This window comes from Microcaecilia unicolor, chromosome 5 (genome assembly GCF_901765095.1).
Source record: "Microcaecilia unicolor chromosome 5, aMicUni1.1, whole genome shotgun sequence".
Lineage (NCBI taxonomy): Eukaryota > Metazoa > Chordata > Amphibia > Gymnophiona > Siphonopidae > Microcaecilia > Microcaecilia unicolor.
Window position 1 is genome coordinate 263,438,202 of NC_044035.1, and position 18,489 is coordinate 263,456,690.

The 18,489-nt window shown below is 49.6% G+C and overlaps 1 protein-coding gene across 1 annotated transcript in view; it reads left to right on the plus strand.

Annotated features, from left to right (window-relative positions):
• The window catches only part of NXPE3 (neurexophilin and PC-esterase domain family member 3), a 41,901-nt gene extending 34,869 nt beyond the window's left edge, over nt 1-7,032 (plus strand). The window contains exons 6-8 of the mRNA XM_030204160.1: nt 1,241-1,447; nt 5,365-5,970; nt 6,099-7,032. Coding sequence (XP_030060020.1) covers nt 1,241-1,447; nt 5,365-5,927 — 770 coding nt within the window. The 3' untranslated portion in view covers nt 5,928-5,970; nt 6,099-7,032. The remainder of the gene's footprint in view (nt 1-1,240; nt 1,448-5,364; nt 5,971-6,098) is intronic.
• The last annotated feature ends 11,457 nt before the right edge of the window (nt 7,033-18,489 follow it).

Below are 18,489 nucleotides of genomic sequence, written 5' to 3' on the forward strand. Positions count from 1 at the left end.
ACTGTTGTTAAGTGAAGATCTGGAGGGGTTGGTTGCAGATCTAGGAGTTTGGAGCCTCAAAGGATCTCATATTGATCTCCTGTTATTTCTCCCGGTCTCATCTTCGCTGCCAGGAGTCCAAGTGTTCCAGACCAGTCAGCTCTGGCATTTGGGGTTCCCACTTCAATGGAGGAGACCCACTGTTTCTGCTGTTGGGAAGGGTTGACTCAACCTCCTGGTTTACCAAGGCCCTCTGTGCCTCCCTAGGATGGGGTCTTGGTTCTCTTCTGGGCTTTCAGACTAGCAGAACGCCTCTGACTGTTCCAGGAGTAGCAGTCCCCCATTGCTTCCAGCCGGTGGGTCTGGGCCCTATTACAGCAGACTTCCCACCTTGAGTTCTCTTTTTCCACTGCGGAGTTCTCTGGGCATATTTATGCAAGCCCCAGTCCCATCCTTGACTAAATCTGGCCACTAGGTGCATGCTTCTTTGGCTTGGTGCAGTTGAAGCTAGCTTGTTGGGCATGGTGAAAGATCTGCTGCACAGAGATAGATGCTGTTACCTTTGATGCCACTCTTCTTTATTATCACCACTGGCTGAGAGAAACTTGACTCCTGCGGCAGGTGCTATAGGCGCTGAAATGCAGCACTGTGTTGAGTCTTTTCTATTTGTACTGTTTTAATAACCCACTATTTGGATATACATTTGGTCTGCCCCCTGATTTTTCATTTGTGGCCCATTTAAAGGTATCATAACTTGAAGAGAATCCCTTTCCTTCCTGGGTTTCTATAGCTGTTAGAACTCTGAACAGGAGAAAGTGCCAGAATTATTTGGAAAAAGATTTTATTGATTTTTAAACTAATAGTAGTATGCTAGCAGTTTTCTGTGGCCATTTTGGACACACAGGCCACTGTTGATACAACTCTTTATTTTTAAATGCTTTATTATGTGATTTAAGCTTTTTTTGTTGTTGTTCTTTATTGGCTTTCTAGTAGTTAACGTAAACATTTTCATTTTTTAACCGAGGTCAGTTCCACTGAACAGTATTTTCATGTTTTCATAATCTGAAATTGTACAAGGTGGAAGGCAGCATTATCAAACGCTTCTTTGGATCAGTGGAAGAGATGATGTGGCACAGAAACTATTGAGACCACACACATCCCATCTTTGGAAAATGCCAAGCACTGTAAATATCAGTTAGAACTGTGACAATGCAGCAGAATGTTTCTTTTGAAAAGATATGTATGTTTTTATCTCTTTCAGATGTGGCTAATCAGACAAAACTGTGGAGTTCAGAATCTGTTCCCTCAGGTTATTATTATGAAGATCAGTGGCAGCCACGGGGATACAGTATCTATCGGTTCAACAGCTCCTTGGATGTTACAAAATGTTTGCAGGGCAAAGTACTTCATCTCTTTGGGGATTCCACCATACGACAGTGGTTTGAGTATCTGACCACATTTGTTCCAGGTTCTTATTTATTGTTTGCACTTTGGTTAGAGCAATGGCTGTCAAGTGGTCCTGAAGTATCTTCTAGCTGGGGTCTCAAACCTTGTGCATGAAAGGCCACATAGCATATTTCAGATTGCTGAGTGGCTCAATCTAGGGAATTCCTTTGGAAGAATTTGCTGCAGGAGGGGGAAGAGGAAGAGCAACATTAAAGATTTTAGTTTCTTCTCTGCTGCCTTGTTTTCCCTCAGCAGAATTTTCCCCTACAGTATTGTGCCTACCATTTCCTAAATTTAATTGAAGAAAATTCTAGAAGTCCTCTGTTTTCCACACCTCTATTTTGTTTTTGAATTTCAAACCAAAATGTGTAAAATGTGAGATCTTAGCAACTATGTTGCCTCATATTCAAAAGATAACTTTAGAAACTTAAACATTTTTACTATTCACAGTAATACAATAATGCAAACTGAATATGTAAAGGGGATCAGATACTTTTCTTAACAGCAACTAAGCTGCTGTAAAAAGGGCCCTGTGCTAGCAGTGGGCCCCGTTTTTGCCACGCGCTGAGGCCCATTTTACTGCAGTGGGTAAAAAAGGCCAAAAAAAGACAGGCCATGTGGTAAAATTGCTCTTACTGTGTGGCCATCCTTGGGGGGGGAGCACTTACTGCCACCCATTGAGGTGATGATAGGGGCTCCAGGTGGTAACCCCCTGCGGAAATATTTTTGAAATATTTCCGCTAGCGCCGGAAATGCAGCACGCTGGAGGTGGAACTACCACCAGTGCCCACGTTGGGCCAGAGGTAGTTCTGGAATGGCAAGCGTCAAGCCTTCGTTGGGTTTACCGCTGCTTAGTAAAAGGGCCCCTTAATGTGATAATTGAATGAAATAATTGTACATGTTATTTATATGATGTCATCAGTGTTCATGGATCTGACATCCCTGAATCAAGCTATCCACATCTTTATGTGGTACATATGGAGATAATGTGACTTTCTCAAGGTCACAGAATAAGCACTGGAGATGGGAATCAAATTAAAGTCTCCATGTTCTCATATTGATGCACTGTCCTTGTTGTGTATCTCAAGAGTTACAAGGCTTGGAAGTGTCACAATAGCTATAAATGAAAGCTTGTTATATTCAAGTGAAACTTATTATAGAGCCACTAGATGATGCTGTTCTGTTTTAAGGATTGAAATATTGCAAGCTAGTTAACTTTCTAATTGGATCTTGTTTCACTGATGCTTCAGTAAGTAGATGCTACTCATTCCTTGTAACAAAATGTAGCAAGGTGAAAAGCCCCATGTATACTAGGTAAGGATGAATTTTATCTTACCTGATAAATTTCCTGTCCTTGAGTCTTTCCAGACCAGTCCAGACACATGGGTTTATCTTCTTCTACCAGCAGATGGAGACTTGAGAACCACTGGTTTCATTATATCACCCTATATAGGGTCCCATGCAACCCTTTGCCAGCCAGTAATTCTGTAATAAAGCAGTAAAATACCAGTCCTCCTCACCAAAATAAAGTGGCAGAGAATCAACTGAAAAAGAAGTCTGAGGGTCTGGCTCCTTGAAAAATCTTAAACTAATGTAGAAACACAACACCTGAGATCAATGTGCTAGTCTCATTGCCGCCTCAGTTTTGCGATACTAAGAGTGAGCTCTGGACCTATCTGGGGGGTCTTAAGTAAAGGAAATTATCAGGTAAGATCTAATTCTACCTTCTTCATCCCTCCAGACCAGTCCAGAAGTATGGAAAGTACCAAAACAGTACTTAATGTGGGAGGGCCCTAGCCAAGGCTGCTCCCAGTTTGCTTGCTGCAAAGGCCTTTTATATCCAGTTTGTCAGTGCATTGCTTTGTTTGACATTACAATTAAGTAGCCTGTCAGCAAATGTCCTGCAGGGGAACTAAACTAAATTCTGCCAAGAAGCAGCATTTGAGTGTGCCTGCAATCTTTTGGATTCTTGGCACACTTGCAAGATGTACACGGAAGTGATGACCTCTTTTATCCACACACAGGAAACAGCGAAAGTGACTCAAAAGTGGAGGATTGAACAATGCTTTTGAATATAGAGTTTATTGATCAATCTATAGACTGGACACGGCCGTGTTTTGGCCAGAAGACCTGCCTCGGGATTCTAAATACAAAGCATAAAATTGAAAAATATCACAAGAATAGAAAATAAACAAAAATGATAAATATATAACTAGTAGATTGTTAAAACTATAACACAATTAAAAATAATTAAGATATTAAAATATTAAAAGATAATAATGACACTGAATAAAATTAAGAAACAATGAAAAGGATAATACTGTAGTGATATACATGAAAGCTGTAACTTAGAGAATAGTCAGACATTCTAGCAAAAAGAATTGGAACAAATGAACATCAGACAGTAGTCAAAAATTGTACAATGATAAAAATTATAACAAACACATACTGATGCAAGTATATCAAAACAGTCATATTAAAATATATATAAAAGACATGTGACAATATATATAAAAAATTGTTTAACAATATGCAAATGTGAACATATATGAGCAAATTGTAAAATGTACCTTTAATTGCTGCAATTATTGCTTATATCTCAACTCGGGATAATTAAGTTGAAATCCTAGACTGAGAATGCAAAAATGGGTATATGGAATCAAATTTACACAAGTTGTGAGACAAAAAGAAACAGGTGAAAAATAACGAAATAAAAAATAATCAAATAATAAAATGTAAGATATACTGACAAACTAAAAAGTGGTGTAAGTCGGTATAAAAAATGGATTAAAAATGTGTATACTGACCAGCCAAAACACAGTACTGAAAAATAGTGACGAGTTCATGATTTAAACAGCAAAAAGTACAAAGAGAACATTCAGTGATAATGCGAGAAGGTATAGTGCTGGGGAAACGTGGGTAGTGGAAATGTAAAGTGATAATAGTGATAATTAATATTTTAAATGACTGGCAAGTGATGAAAAGTAGTGAAGAATGGTAGAAAGCTGCCTGAAACGGATTATTAATACTACTGTGCTTGAGCTGTGCTGACTGAACTATCAATTATGGAAATTAGGAGATTGTACAAAAAAATAAATCAAAACGAAAGGAGATACACCTTGTGGTCAGAAGATGCATATGCGAGACAAACTATAATAATAGGGAATGAAAATGGGTAGTATCCAGAAAAGAATTATGCTGATAATGAGTTTTGGCAGGAAGATGAAAAACTGCCGCCGCTATAAAGTCTGAAATGCTCTGTCGATGGAAAAAGAATATAGAATAGTAAATTAAACTAACTTTATTTTTTGTACAGGCTCCTAATTTCTATAATTGATAGTTTAGTCAGCAAAGCTCAAGCACGTTGGGACCAATACTCTCAGCAGTTAGTGTTGCTCAGGCTGCTTAAACAAAATCGCATCTTCTGCTTTTTTTTTTGTTCACCTGGCACTCCAGAGAAGATAGCTCTGGCCCACTCTCAAGAGTAGGGAAGGAGGGCAGCAGGGACTGTTTCATTACACTTCCACAAGGTTTGGGGAGCCTTGGCTCTGTAAACTAGCTTTAGCCAATTCTAGTTGACTTGTTTCTTTTTTAATTCCAGCCCTGAAGATCAACCACCACCCTGACTCCCCAAAAATAAGCTACCTCAGGCCAGAACCCTAGGGTACAGGCATCTTACCTCCAGTCTACTGGGGTCTGAGAAATATTGGCTGGCTAGGGGGCTGCGCAGGACCTTATACAGGGTGGTGTCATTAAAGCAGTAGTTCTCTATTTCCATCTGCTGGTAGGTGCGAATAGACTCACGTGTCTGGCCTAGTCTGGAGGAACAAAGAGGAAAGTCATGTTTCATATGTCTGCTACATCTTGTTCTTGAGTATGTTACAAAAGTTCCAAAAGAAGAAAGAACAGAAAACCTATGCTATTTTTTTGTGTTTTCAGGTCTCAAAGAGTTTAACCTTGGCAGCCCTAAGAATGTGGGCCCTTTCTTATCAGTGGACACTGAGCACAACATCATGGTAAAGTTTCGCTGCCATGGCCCCCCAATCCGCTTCTCCACAGTGTCCAGCAGCCAACTGCGCTACATTGCCAATGAGCTAGATGGCATCACAGGAGGAGGGAACACTGTAGTGGCCCTCAGCATTTGGTCACACTTCAGCACATTTCCCTTAGAGGTATATAGGCGGAGACTGCGAAATATTCGCAAGGCTGTTCTTCGCCTGCTGGAGCGGAGCCCCAGTACCCTTGTTGTCATAAGGACAGCCAATGTGCAGGAATTGGGGCCAGAGATCAGCCTCTATAACAGTGACTGGTTTTCACTGCAACTGGATATAATCATGAGGAAGATGTTTTCAGGTGTTGATGTTCAGTTTGTAGATGCCTGGGAGATGTCCCTGGCTCATTACTTGCCACACTTGTTACACCCAGGGCCAATTATTATCAAGAATCAGATAGACATGTTTCTCTCATTTATATGCCCAAAGGAGACGCAAGAGGCTCGCTGAATATGAAGCATTTAGTGGATACATTTGGTATCCATTTTATGTACAGGCACAGGCAGCTCCTTGTGACTCTGGGCAAGTCACTTAACCCTCCATTGCCCCAGGTACATATAAGTACCTAAGCCGCATTGAGCCTGCCATGAGTGGGAAAGCGCGGGGTATAAAAAAAAACATGTACAGAGGTCTAAACAAGCTTATTGATCTTACTGGAGACTGGATTTCTTGCAGGTTGCGCTATCTTTTATGAAGGGAAGAGTATGTGTTTTATAGATCACATAAGGAAAGGATATATGTTATCTTGTACAGAAACATCATCGTGCAATGTTTGTGCTGGTCAAATGCAGTCACACAGGCTGTGCCAGGTGTCCAAATATTTTCCCACCCTTTGACACCAAAAAATAGCTATGTGAGGACCTGGGGGGGGGGGGGGGGGGTCTTCCATTCAAGATACTGCTGTACAGGTTTATGACCTCACTAAACTTACACAATAAAACCGTCTCAATTTTAATAAACCGTGTGAACCAAAAACGTCATAGTATTCTGAAGCATTTTAAGCCGTTTAAATTGATTTTGAGCCATATCTACATAGACTACCTTACAGTAATCTAAATGAGAAACTAGCAATGTAAGACGTTTATATAACATTGAAATATCAGAAGTGACAGAGAACCAGATAGCCTGATTTGACAACAGCTGACATTTGAACCTTAAAGGCTAATTCAAAATAAAAAAAATAACTCCTAGATATTTAAAGGAATCAACTGTATTGTGGAAGGACGGCTAAGATGGCCTGTTAGCCAACAGGCTGTCATCTTATCATGGTTACGTACCAAATGACGGGTAAATAGCCAGTCAGCCAAAGTCTTTCTTGGCTTGTAAACTAAACTCTGGCAAGTTAGATGAAAATCTATATTTTCCTCATTTGGTTTGCTTTCCATTTTCTAAAAAATATCCTTTTGGTTTCACTGCCTCTTTCTTTACACCTGGATTACTGACCATCATATAATCCAAAATGGATAATCGAAGGTCAGTTAATTGAGACTGTACTGTGTGCTGTCTTTGAGATTTATTTATTTATTTGTTGCATTTGTATCCCACATTTTCCCACCTATTTGCAGACTCAATGTGGCTTACAATAATACATCATAGCAAGCATCAATCAAGAGTAGATAAACAATGGGTTACATAAAGAACAGGTGTAACATAATGGATATAATCAATTCAAAAAATCAGAAAACAGTAAGATTATCAAGTAATTGGTGATGTTAGAGTTCCTATTGTTGATCATTATGGTAAGTCTTGTTAAAAAGAAAAGTTTTTAGTGATTTTCGAAAGTTGATGAGGTCATGAATAGATTTCAGATTACGTGGCAATGCATTCCACAGCTGTGCTCCAATGTAGGAAAAGCAGGACGCAAGTACTAGTTTGTATTTTAGGCTTTTACAGCTAGGGAAGTGAAGTCTCAGGAATGTGGGATGGGAGCCATTCTCAGACCAGTGGATTAAGAAGTGGAGGAGTGGCCTAGTGGTTAGTGCAGTGGCCTGAGAACCAGGGGAACTGGGTTTGATTTCCACTGCAGCTCCCTGTGATGCTAGGTAAGTAGCTTAACCCTCCATTGTCCCAGGTACAAAATAAGTATGTGTATATAATATGTGAACTGTTGTGATTGTAACCACAGACAGGTGGTGTATATCTAATCCCATCCCCTTTCCCTGCTGAAGATATTGATGGAGGACAGACAGGAAAAATTGTCCCTTTTGGGCCTACATAGAGTGCTGGAACCCTTGGAGGGGGGATGGATGTTTGAGATGATTGCAAGGAAATGGATTGATAAGTTGGGGTTGGGCTGGAAGGGTGAAAATCTGATGATCAGTTATTAGTAGACTTCTGAGTTTGGTGAATAGTGCCTTGCTATAGAAAGTTCACAGCATAGTTGTATTCTCCGAGGACAAGCAGGCTGCTTGTTCTCACTGATGGGTGACGTCCACGGCAGCCCCTCCAATCGGAATCTTCACTAGCAAAGTCCTTTCCATATCATCAAGCTGATCAATCCATAGACTGGTGGGTTGTGTCCATCTACCAGCAGGTGGAGATAGAGAGCAAACTTTTGCCTCCCTATATGTGGTCATGTGCTGCCGGAAACTCCTCAGTATGTTCTCTATCTCAGCAGGTGGTGGTCACACACAGCAGCAGCAGCTCTGGCTAGGCCTCCAAGCCTAATTTTTAGGTTTTGTTGAGTGCCTGGGGTTGAGGGCTCTTTTGGGCAAGTGCAAACCTGGTGGTGCCAGGTCCCTCCTTTTCTCCCCCCTCCCGCTGGCTCCGTTAAAAAAAAAAAAAAAAATTTTAAACGTCTTTAAAGGCGTTTATTTCGACGTTTATTTAAGCGTCTATTGCAGCTACTCACTGGGACACCAGGTCGTTACAACTCGGAGCGGACAGCAGGTAATTTTACCTTTTTATAGCGGGCGGGGGTTCCCCGATTCTTCTCCTCGTGGCACATGGCGTCGGAGGGCGAGGGCGCAAAGGGTCGCTCCCCGGGTCGCTTGAGCGCTTCTAGAGGGGATGCGGGGGTCTTAAAGCCTGATTCGCCCTTGTTGGGTGGCAGTTTCGTGACCGATGAATGTCCCGGTCCTTCCTCCGGCGTGGCGGTTTTTCCCGCCATAAACGCCCATCCCCCGCTCCTCGCCTCCGCCATTTTGGCCGGCCACGCGGCTCGGACGGCTTCTTCTTGGGCCGCCCTTGAGGTTGGAGACATTAATGCCATGAACGCCCTTAATTTGGGCGACGGCACAGAAGCGGCTAAAGTTAAGAGCCGTTCTTCCCGCGCGGCTCCTTCGCGGAGTTTCGCGCCGGACGCCATTTTGGATGCGCAGCAGGCCTCTCCCCCGCTGTTGCGAGCGCCGGTTGAGAGTGCGCCTAGGGCTGTTGCCCAGGCTGCGGAAGTGCACAGTCTGGGGGGTTTCTCCCCCGAGTTTGTTTTGCTGCTGCATCAGGCCTTCCTCATGCACAACGCTGCCCCCGCTCCCTCGTCTGGTAAAGAGGTTGAGGTTCCCAGAGGTAAACGCCCTCGGGTTGATTCCCAGGCCTTGGAGGAATTTGTCTCCTCCGATGTAGATGAGGGCAGCGTGTCTGAGGTCTCCCAACGGTCCTTTGCGGATTCCTTGGAGGAGACGGATCCCCGCTCGGATGGAGCGGATGACCCCTCTGCAGCGCGGCTTTTTCGCCCAGAGGATTTGCCCAACCTGTTGTTACAGGCCATGGACACTTTGAAGATTTCCTCTCCGGAGGACGTCTCTCCCTCAGCCCCTGTTGGCTCTGCCATTATGCTGGGGACGAAGCGCCCGCCTAGAACCTTCCACGTGCATGATGCCATGCACACCTTAATTTCGGCTCAATGGGATGTCCCAGAAGCGAGCCTTAAAGTGGCTAGGGCTATGTCCCGCCTCTATCCTTTGGCTGTGAGTGAACGTGAGGCCTATCTGTGGCCTACCGTGGATTCTTTAATCACTGCGGTGACTAAGAAAACGGCATTGCCGGTGGAAGGTGGCACGGCCCTAAAGGACGCCCAAGACAGGAGATTGGAGGCGGCCTTAAGGTCGTCCTTTGAGGCGGCTGCTTTAAGTTTGCAGGCCTCAGTTTGCGGATCCTATGTGGCCAGGGCGTGCCTGACTATGGTGCAGCGGGCTTCCCCCTCGGATCATTCCTTGAGGGATGATTGGCCAGCCCTGGAATCGGGCTTTGCCTATGTGGCAGACTTGCTGTATGATGTCTTGAGAGCCTCAGCTAAAGGCATGGCTCAGACAGTCTCTGCGCGGCGGTGGCTTTGGCTGAAACATTGGTCTGCTGACCACGCCTCTAAATCCCGCCTGGCTAGGTTGCCTTTTAAAGGCAAGCTGCTCTTTGGGGTCGAGCTGGACAAAATCGTGACCGATCTCGGCACATCTAAGGGCAAGAAGTTACCAGAGGTCAGGGCTCGGGCTAGTGCTCGTCCCGGTACCTCCAGAGGACGGTTTCAGGAAGCCCGTCGGTACCGCCCGGGCAGGTCGGGTTCTTCTGCCCCCTCTTCCTTTAAGAGGCATTTCTCCCCCAAGCAGCGTTCCTTTCGCAGAGACCGCCGTCCCGGAGGTGCTCCCTCCGGTCCTCCCCCAGGGTCTCGTACCCAATGACGGGGTCTTGGTCCACGCCCCAGTGCAGATTGGAGGACGGCTGTCCTCGTTTCTGGGCGAGTGGACCACAATAACTTCAGACGCTTGGGTGCTGGAAGTCATCAGAGACGGCTACAAGCTAGAGTTCTGCCGACCCTTAAGAGACGGGTTTGTACTCTCTCCCTGCAAGTCTCCGGTCAAAGCTGTGGCAGTGCAGCAGACTTTGGACAATCTGATCCGCCTGGGTGCGGTCGTTCCGGTGCCAGAAAGTCAGCTTGGCAAGGGGCGTTACTCCATTTACTTTGTGGTACCAAAGAAAGGAGGTTCTGTCCGGCCTATCCTCGACCTCAAAGGGGTCAATCGGGCCTTGAAAGTGCGGCACTTTCGCATGGAGACTCTCCGCTCTGTTATAGCGGCAGTGAAGGCAGGGGAGTACCTGGCTTCCTTGGACATCAAGGAAGCGTACCTGCATATTCCCATCTGGCCTCCTCATCAACGCTTTCTGCGTTTTGCAGTCCTGGGCCGACACTTCCAGTTCAGAGCCCTCCCGTTCGGGTTGGCTACTGCTCCGCGGACCTTTTCCAAAGTAATGGTGGTCATAGCGGCCTTCCTGCGAAAGGAAGGAGTACAAGTCCATCCTTATCTGGACGACTGGTTGATCCGAGCCCCCTCTTATGCAGAGTGCGGCAAAGCTGTGGACCGGGTAGTTGCTCTTTTGAGCTCCCTGGGATGGATCATCAACTGGGAGAAGAGCCAGCTGCGCCCGACTCAGTCCCTGGAGTATCTGGGAGTTCGATTCGACACCCAAGTGGGCAGAGTGTTCCTGCCAGACAATCGGATTGTCAAACTTCAGGCTCAGGTGGACCAGTTCCTGGTAGCCTCTCCTCTTCGGGCTTGGGACTATGTGCAGCTGTTGGGCTCTATGACGGCCACGATGGAAGTAGTGCCCTGGGCCAGGGCTCATATGAGACCACTACAACACTCTCTGCTGCAGCGCTGGACTCCGATGTCGGAGGATTATGCGGTGCGTCTTCCCTTGGATCCAGCAGTGCGCAAGGCGCTGAGCTGGTGGATGCAGGCAGACAAGTTGTCTGCAGGAATGCCTCTGGTGACCCCAGAGTGGATTGTCGTCACGACGGACGCCTCATTGTCGGGCTGGGGAGCCCACTGCTTGGGAAGGACAGCGCAGGGGCTCTGGTCTCCTGCAGAGGCGAAGTGGTCTATCAACCTCCTGGAACTCAGAGCCATTCGGTTGGCGCTTTTGGAGTTCATCCCGGTACTGGTGCTGAAGCCTGTACGGGTACTGTCGGACAATGCCACGGCTGTGGCCTATGTCAACCGCCAGGGAGGTACCAAGAGCGCCCCTCTAGCCAAGGAGGCTATGAGTCTATGCCAGTGGGCGGAAGCGAACCTGGAACAGCTGTCAGCGGCCCACATTGCCGGAGTCATGAATGTCAAGGCGGACTTTCTCAGTCGCCATACCTTGGAGCCCGGAGAGTGGCAGCTATCTGCTCAGGCGTTCTTGGACATCACGAAGCGCTGGGGCCAGCCGAGCCTAGATCTGATGGCGTCATCGGCCAATTGCCAAGTGCCGCGCTTCTTCAGCAGAGGACGGGACCCTCGATCCCTGGGAGTAGATGCTCTTCTCCAACAATGGCCGACACAAGAGCTTCTCTATGTGTTCCCACCCTGGCCCATGTTGGGCAGGGTCCTAGACCGGGTGGCAAGACATCCCGGCAGGATAATCCTGGTGGGTCCGGATTGGCCCAGACGTCCCTGGTATGCGGACTTGATCAGGCTCTCAATCGACGATCCTCTGCGGCTGCCAGTGGAGCAGGGCCTGTTACATCAGGGTCCCGTGGTGATGGAGGATCCCTCCCCCTTTGGTCTTACGGCCTGGCTATTGAGCGGCAGCGTCTGAGGAAGAAGGGCTTCTCAGACAAGGTCATCGCCACTATGCTGAGAGCGAGGAAACGCTCTACTTCTACTGCTTACGCCAGGGTTTGGCGTATCTTTGCAGCGTGGTGTGAAGCAGGCTCACTTTCTCCCTTCACTGCTCCAATTTCTTCAGTGTTGGCGTTCCTGCAAGAAGGTCTGGACAAAGGCCTATCGCTCAGTTCCCTTAAGGTCCAGGTAGCGGCTCTGGCTTGCTTCAGGGGCCGCCTGAAGGGTGCTTCCCTGGCTTCCCAGCCAGATGTGGTGCGCTTTCTCAAGGGAGTTAATCACCTGCGCCCTCCTCTGCACTCAGTGGTGCCTGCGTGGAATCTCAACCTGGTGCTAAGAGCATTGCAGAAGCCGCCGTTTGAACCCTTGTCGAGGGCATCTCTGAAAGACCTGACGTTGAAAGCAGTCTTTTTGGTGGCTATCACTTCAGCCAGAAGAGTTTCCGAGCTCCAGGCGCTCTCATGTCGAGAGCCTTTTCTGCAGTTCACTGAGGCAGGAGTGACTATTCGCACAGTGCCTTCCTTTCTGCCCAAGATTGTTTCTCGCTTCCATGTGAATCAGCAGCTCTGTCTCCCTTCCTTTCGTAGGGAGGACTACCCAGAGGAGTACTCTGCTCTTAAATATCTGGATGTGAGACGAGTCATCATCAGATACTTGGAAGTGACCAATGATTTCCGGAAATCGGATCATCTGTTTGTCCTGTTTGCAGGTCCTCGTAGGGGTCTGCAGGCTGCTAAGCCTACAGTGGCAAGATGGGTCAAGGAAGCCATTGCAGCGGCTTATGTGGCCGCAGGGAAGGTGCCGCCTATCCAGCTGAAGGCTCACTCCACAAGAGCTCAGGCGGCCTCGATGGCAGAGGCCGGTTCCGTCTCCTTGGAAGAGATATGCAAGGCGGCAACTTGGGCTTCGGCCCATACATTCTCCAAGCATTACCGCTTGACTGTGGCTGCTCGGGCGGAGGCCCGGTTTGGAGCTTCAGTGTTGCGGTCAGGGATTTCTATGTCCCGCCCTGGGTGAGTACTGCTTCGGTACATCCCACCAGTCTATGGATTGATCAGCTTGATGATATGGAAGGTAAAATTATGTATAATCATACCTGATAATTTTCTTTCCATTAATCATAGCTGATCAATCCATAGCCCCTCCCAGATATCTGTATTGTTTTATTCTGGTTGCATTTCAGGTTCAAGTTTACTCTTCAGTTACTTCAGAAAGACTTCGTGTTCAAGTTTTTTCACTTGGATTCTTCAAGAGTTAAGACGAGTTTGTGTTACAGTGAGCTGCTGCATTCCTCTCCCCTCCGTTTTACGGGGCTGGATTGAGACTTATAATTCTGCCGGCACTCCCTCCCGCTTCGTGCGGCTGTAGGGCAGTTTTGTACCCCTCCCGCTTCGGCGGTGTTCGGGTCAGTCAGCTCCTCCCGCGGTTGCGGTTGCAGGATAAGCCAGATCCCCCCGCATCGGCGGGGTGGTGTCCCTCCCCCGCTCCGCGGGGATGAGCTGGACGGATTCCCCTCCCCCACTTGTGTGGGGATGAGCTGGGTTAATTCCCCTCCCCCGTTTCGGCGGTGGTGAGCTGGGCAGAGTGTCCCTTCGTGGGTGTAATTCTCTAAGTGCTGAGTCCTGCGGATGGAGCTTTGATATCGACATACTGAGGAGTTTCCGGCAGCACATGACCACATATAGGGAGGCAAAAGTTTGCTCTCTATCTCCACCTGCTGGTAGATGGACACAACCCACCAGTCTATGGATTGATCAGCTATGATTAATGGAAAGAAAATTATCAGGTATGATTATACATAATTTTACCTTGCTAGCCCTCGCGCGCCCGTCTTCCCGCCCGAAACCGGCTCGAGCCGGCCAGTCTTCTTTCGTCCGCACTCGGTACGGTTGTGTTTTTGCCGTGTCGAGCCCCGGAAAGTCGACCTCGCGCGTCCTTTTTCTCTTCGACGTGTTTTTTTTCTTCGGAAAATCTTTAAAAATTTGTTCGGGAAGTGCTCCGGAAGCCCCCTCGGGTTTCGTTTTGCCCCTTCCCGTATTTCCAGACTTTGCCCTGGTAAGTTTTCTTTCGTCGTCGGGGTAGGCCTCTTTTCGGCCTCGGTCGAGATTTTTCTCCCTCAAAGTTTTGGTGCTCACTTTCGTCATTTCGGATTTTGATTTCGCCGGCGTGATTTTTCCGCCCATGACATCGAAGCCTTCCAGCGGCTTCAAGAAGTGCACCCAGTGCGCCCGGGTAATCTCGCTCACTGACAGGCACGCGTCGTGTCTTCAGTGTCTGTGGGGCGAGCACCGCTCTCAGGCCTGTAGTCTGTGTTCCCTTTTGCAAAGGCGGACTCAGGTAGCGAAATTGGCCCAGTGGAACGTTTTGTTCTCGGGCTCTTCGTCGGCATCGGCACCGGGGGTATCGTGTGCATTGGCGTCTTCAGCGTGCAGAGCTTCATCCTCGGCCGCCAGTGCATCGAGGCATCGGACCTCTGCATCGGCGCCGAGACATCGGATAGCTGCATCGACGTCGGTGGTACCGGGATCTCGTCTGCTGATGTCGTCGGACGGTGGTGCATCGTCTGGAGTGCAGGTGAGGGCTGTCCATTCCCCTGCTGGTGGCGGTGAGCCTTCGGGTGGGTCTCCCCCTACCCTGAGGGCTCCTGCGGTACAGCCCCCCCGAGACCGACCTCCTTCGGCCTCGGCCCCGAGGAAGCGACGGCTGGATTCTACGTCCTCCTCGTCGGTACCGGGAAGCTCCGGTGACATGCTTCGTTCCAAGAAGTCGAAGAAGCATCGTCACCGGTCCCCTTCCCGTGTCGGTATCGAGAGCTCTGGGTCGCCGAGGGAGTCGGCACCCAGCAGGCATCGGCACCGAGAGGACCGCTCACCCTCTGTTCAGGAGGTGTTGATGCGCTCCACTCTGGACAGCCCGGAACAGCCTCCACGCCCGGAACAGGTTCTGACGTCGACGCCTGCATCGACTTCCATGCCTTTCTCTGCAGCCGCTCTGAACGAGAGCCTCCGGGCCGTTCTCCCAGAGATTCTGGGAGAGCTGTTGCGCCCTACCCCTCCGGTACCGGTGGTGCTTGCGCCACCGGTACCGTCGAGCGTGGCGCCGGCAGGTCCATCGCCCGAGGTGAGGTCTCCGGCGTCGGTGCCGCGTGCGGTGCCGGCTGCCGTCGCCTCCCAGGAAGGCTCCCCGACTATGTCGGCGGAGGGAGCTTCGCCGATGCGGGTGAGGGAGTCTACCTCTCGACGCCCCCATCGTGGACGTGGCTCCACAGAGTCGAGTCGGGCGCGGTTGCAGACACAGGTCCGTGAACTTGTCTGACACCGAGGGTGAGGCCTCGTGGGAAGAGGAAGAAGACCCCAGATATTTCTCTGACGAGGAGTCTGAGGGTCTTCCTTCCGATCCCACTCCCTCTCCTGAAAGACAGCTTTCCCCTCCTGAGAGTCTGTCTTTCGCTTCCTTTGTCCGGGAGATGTCTACGGCCATCCCCTTCCCGGTGGTTGTGGAGGACGAGCCCAGGGCTGAAATGTTTGAGCTCCTGGACTATCCTTCTCCACCTAAGGAAGCGTCCACTGTTCCCCTGCACCATGTCCTCAAAAAGACATTGCTGGCGAACTGGACCAAGCCTTTAACTAATCCCCACATCCCCAAGAAGATCGAGTCCCAGTACCGGATCCATGGGGACCCAGATCTGATGCGCACCCAGTTGCCTCATGATTCTGGAGTTGTGGATCTGGCCCTAAAGAAGGCTAAGAGTTCTAGGGAGCATGCTTCGGCGCCCCCGGGCAAGGACTCTAGAACCTTAGACTCCTTTGGGAGGAAGGCCTACCATTCTTCTATGCTCGTGGCCAAAATTCAGTCTTACCAGCTCTACACGAGCATACACATGCGGAACAATATGCGGCAGTTGGCAGGCTTGGTTGATGCTCTCCCCCCTGAGCAAGCCAAGCCTTTTCAGGAGGTGGTCAGGCAGCTGAAGGCGTGCAGAAAATTCCTGGCCAGAGGGGTGTATGACACCTTTGATGTTGCGTCCAGGGCCGCTGCTCAAGGTGTGGTGATGCGCAGGCTCTCATGGCTGCGTGCCTCCGACCTGGAGAATAGAATCCAGCAGCGGATTGTGGACTCGCCTTGCCGTGCGGATAATATTTTTGGAGAGAAAGTCGAACAGGTGGTAGTGCAGCTCCACCAGCGGGACACCGCATTCGACAAGTTCTCCCGCCGGCAGCCTTCAGCTTCTACCTCTACAGGTAGACGATTTTTCGGGGGAAGGAAGACTGTTCCCTACTCTTCTGGCAAGCGTAGGTACAATCCTCCTTCTCGACAGCCTGCGGCCCAGGCTAAGCCCCAGCGCGCTCGCTCTCGTCAGCAGCGTGCGACTCAGCAAGGCCCCTCGGCTCCCCAGCAAAAGCAAGGGGCGAGCTTTTGACTGGCTCCAGCAGAGCATAGCCGCCATCCAAGTGTCAGTGCCGGGCGACCTGCCAGTCGGAGGGAGGTTGAAAGCTTTTCACCAAAGGTGGCCTCTCATAACCTCCGATCAGTGGGTTCTCCAAATAGTCTGGCAAGGATACACCCTCAATTTGGCCTCAAAACCTCCAAATTGTCCACCGGGAGCTCAGTCTTACAGCTTCCAGCACAAGCAGGTACTTGCAGAGGAACTCTCCACCCTTCTCAGCGCCAATGCGGTCGAGCCCGTGCCATCCGGGCAAGAAGGGCTGGGATTCTATTCCAGGTACTTCCTTGTGGAAAAGAAAACAGGGGGGATGCGTCCCATCCTAGACCTAAGGGCCCTGAACAAATATCTGGTCAAAGAAAAGTTCAGGATGCTTTCCCTGGGCACCCTACTTCCCATGATTCAGGAAAACGATTGGCTATGCTCTCTGGACTTGAAGGATGCCTACACACACATCCCGATACTGCCAGCTCACAGACAGTATCTGCGATTTCAGCTGGGCACACGTCACTTCCAGTACTGTGTGCTACCCTTTGGGCTCGCCTCTGCGCCCAGGGTGTTCACAAAGTGCTTGGCTGTAGTAGCAGCAGCACTTCGCAGGCTGGGGGTGCACGTGTTCCCATATCTCGACGATTGGCTGGTGAAGAACACGTCCGAGGCAGGAGCCCTGCAGTCCATGCAGATGACTATTCGCCTCCTGGAGCTACTGGGGTTTGTGATAAATTACCCAAAGTCCCATCTTCTCCCGGCGCAGAGACTCGAATTCATAGGAGCTCTGCTGGATTCTCGGACGGCTCGCGCCTATCTCCCAGAGGCGAGGGCCAACAACTTGTTGTCCCTCGTCTCGCGGGTGCGAGCGTCCCAGCAGATCACAGCTCGGCAGATGTTGAGATTGCTGGGCCACATGGCCTCCACAGTTCATGTGACTCCCATGGCCCGCCTTCACATGAGATCTGCTCAATGGACCCTAGCTTCCCAGTGGTTTCAGGCTGCTGGGGATCTAGAAGACGTGATCCACCTGTCCACGAGTTTTCTCGAATCCCTGTATTGGTGGACGATTTGCTCCAATTTGACTCGGACGTCCTTTCCAAATTCCTCAGCCACAAAAAGTGCTGACCACGGATGCGTCTCTCCTGGGATGGGGAGCTCATGTCGATGGGCTTCACACCCAAGGAAGCTGGTCCCTCCAGAAACGCGATCTACAGATCAATCTCCTGGAGTTGCGAGCGATCTGGAACGCTCTGAAGGCTTTCAGAGATCGGCTGTCCCACCAAATTATCCAAATTCAGACAGACAACCAGGTTGCCATGTACTACGTCAACAAGCAGGGGGGCACCGGATCTCGCCCCCTGTGTCAGGAAGCCGTCAGCATGTGGCTCTGGGCTCGCCGTCACGGCATGGTGCTCCAAGCCACATATCTGGCAGGCGTAAACAACAGTCTGGCCGACAGGTTGAGCAGGATTATGCAACCTCACGAGTGGTCGCTCAATTCCCGAGTGGTGCGCCAGATCTTCCAAGCGTGGGGCACCCCCTTGGTGGATCTCTTCGCATCTCGAGCAAACCACAAAGTCCCTCAGTCTGTTCCAGGCTTCAGGCCCACGGCAGACTGGCATCGGATGCCTTCCTCCTGCATTGCGGGGAGGGCCTGCTGTATGCTTATCCTCCCATTCCTCTGGTGGGGAAGACTTTGTTGAAACTCAAGCAAGACCGAGGTACCATGATTCCGATTGCTCCCTTTTGGCCGCGTCAGATCTGGTTCCCTCTTCTTCTGGAGTTATCCTCCGAAGAACCGTGGAGATCGGAGTGTTTTCCGACCCTCATCACGCAGGACGAAGGGGCTCTTCTGCATCCCAGCCTCCGGTCCCTGGCTCTCACGGCCTGGATGTTGAGAGCGTAGACTTTGCCTCTTTGGGTCTGTCAGAGGGTGTCTCCCGCATCTTGCTTGCTTCCAGGAAAGATTCCACCAAGAGGAGTTACTTCTTTCTATGGAGGAGGTTTGCCGTCTGGTGTGACAGCAAGGCCCTAGATCCTC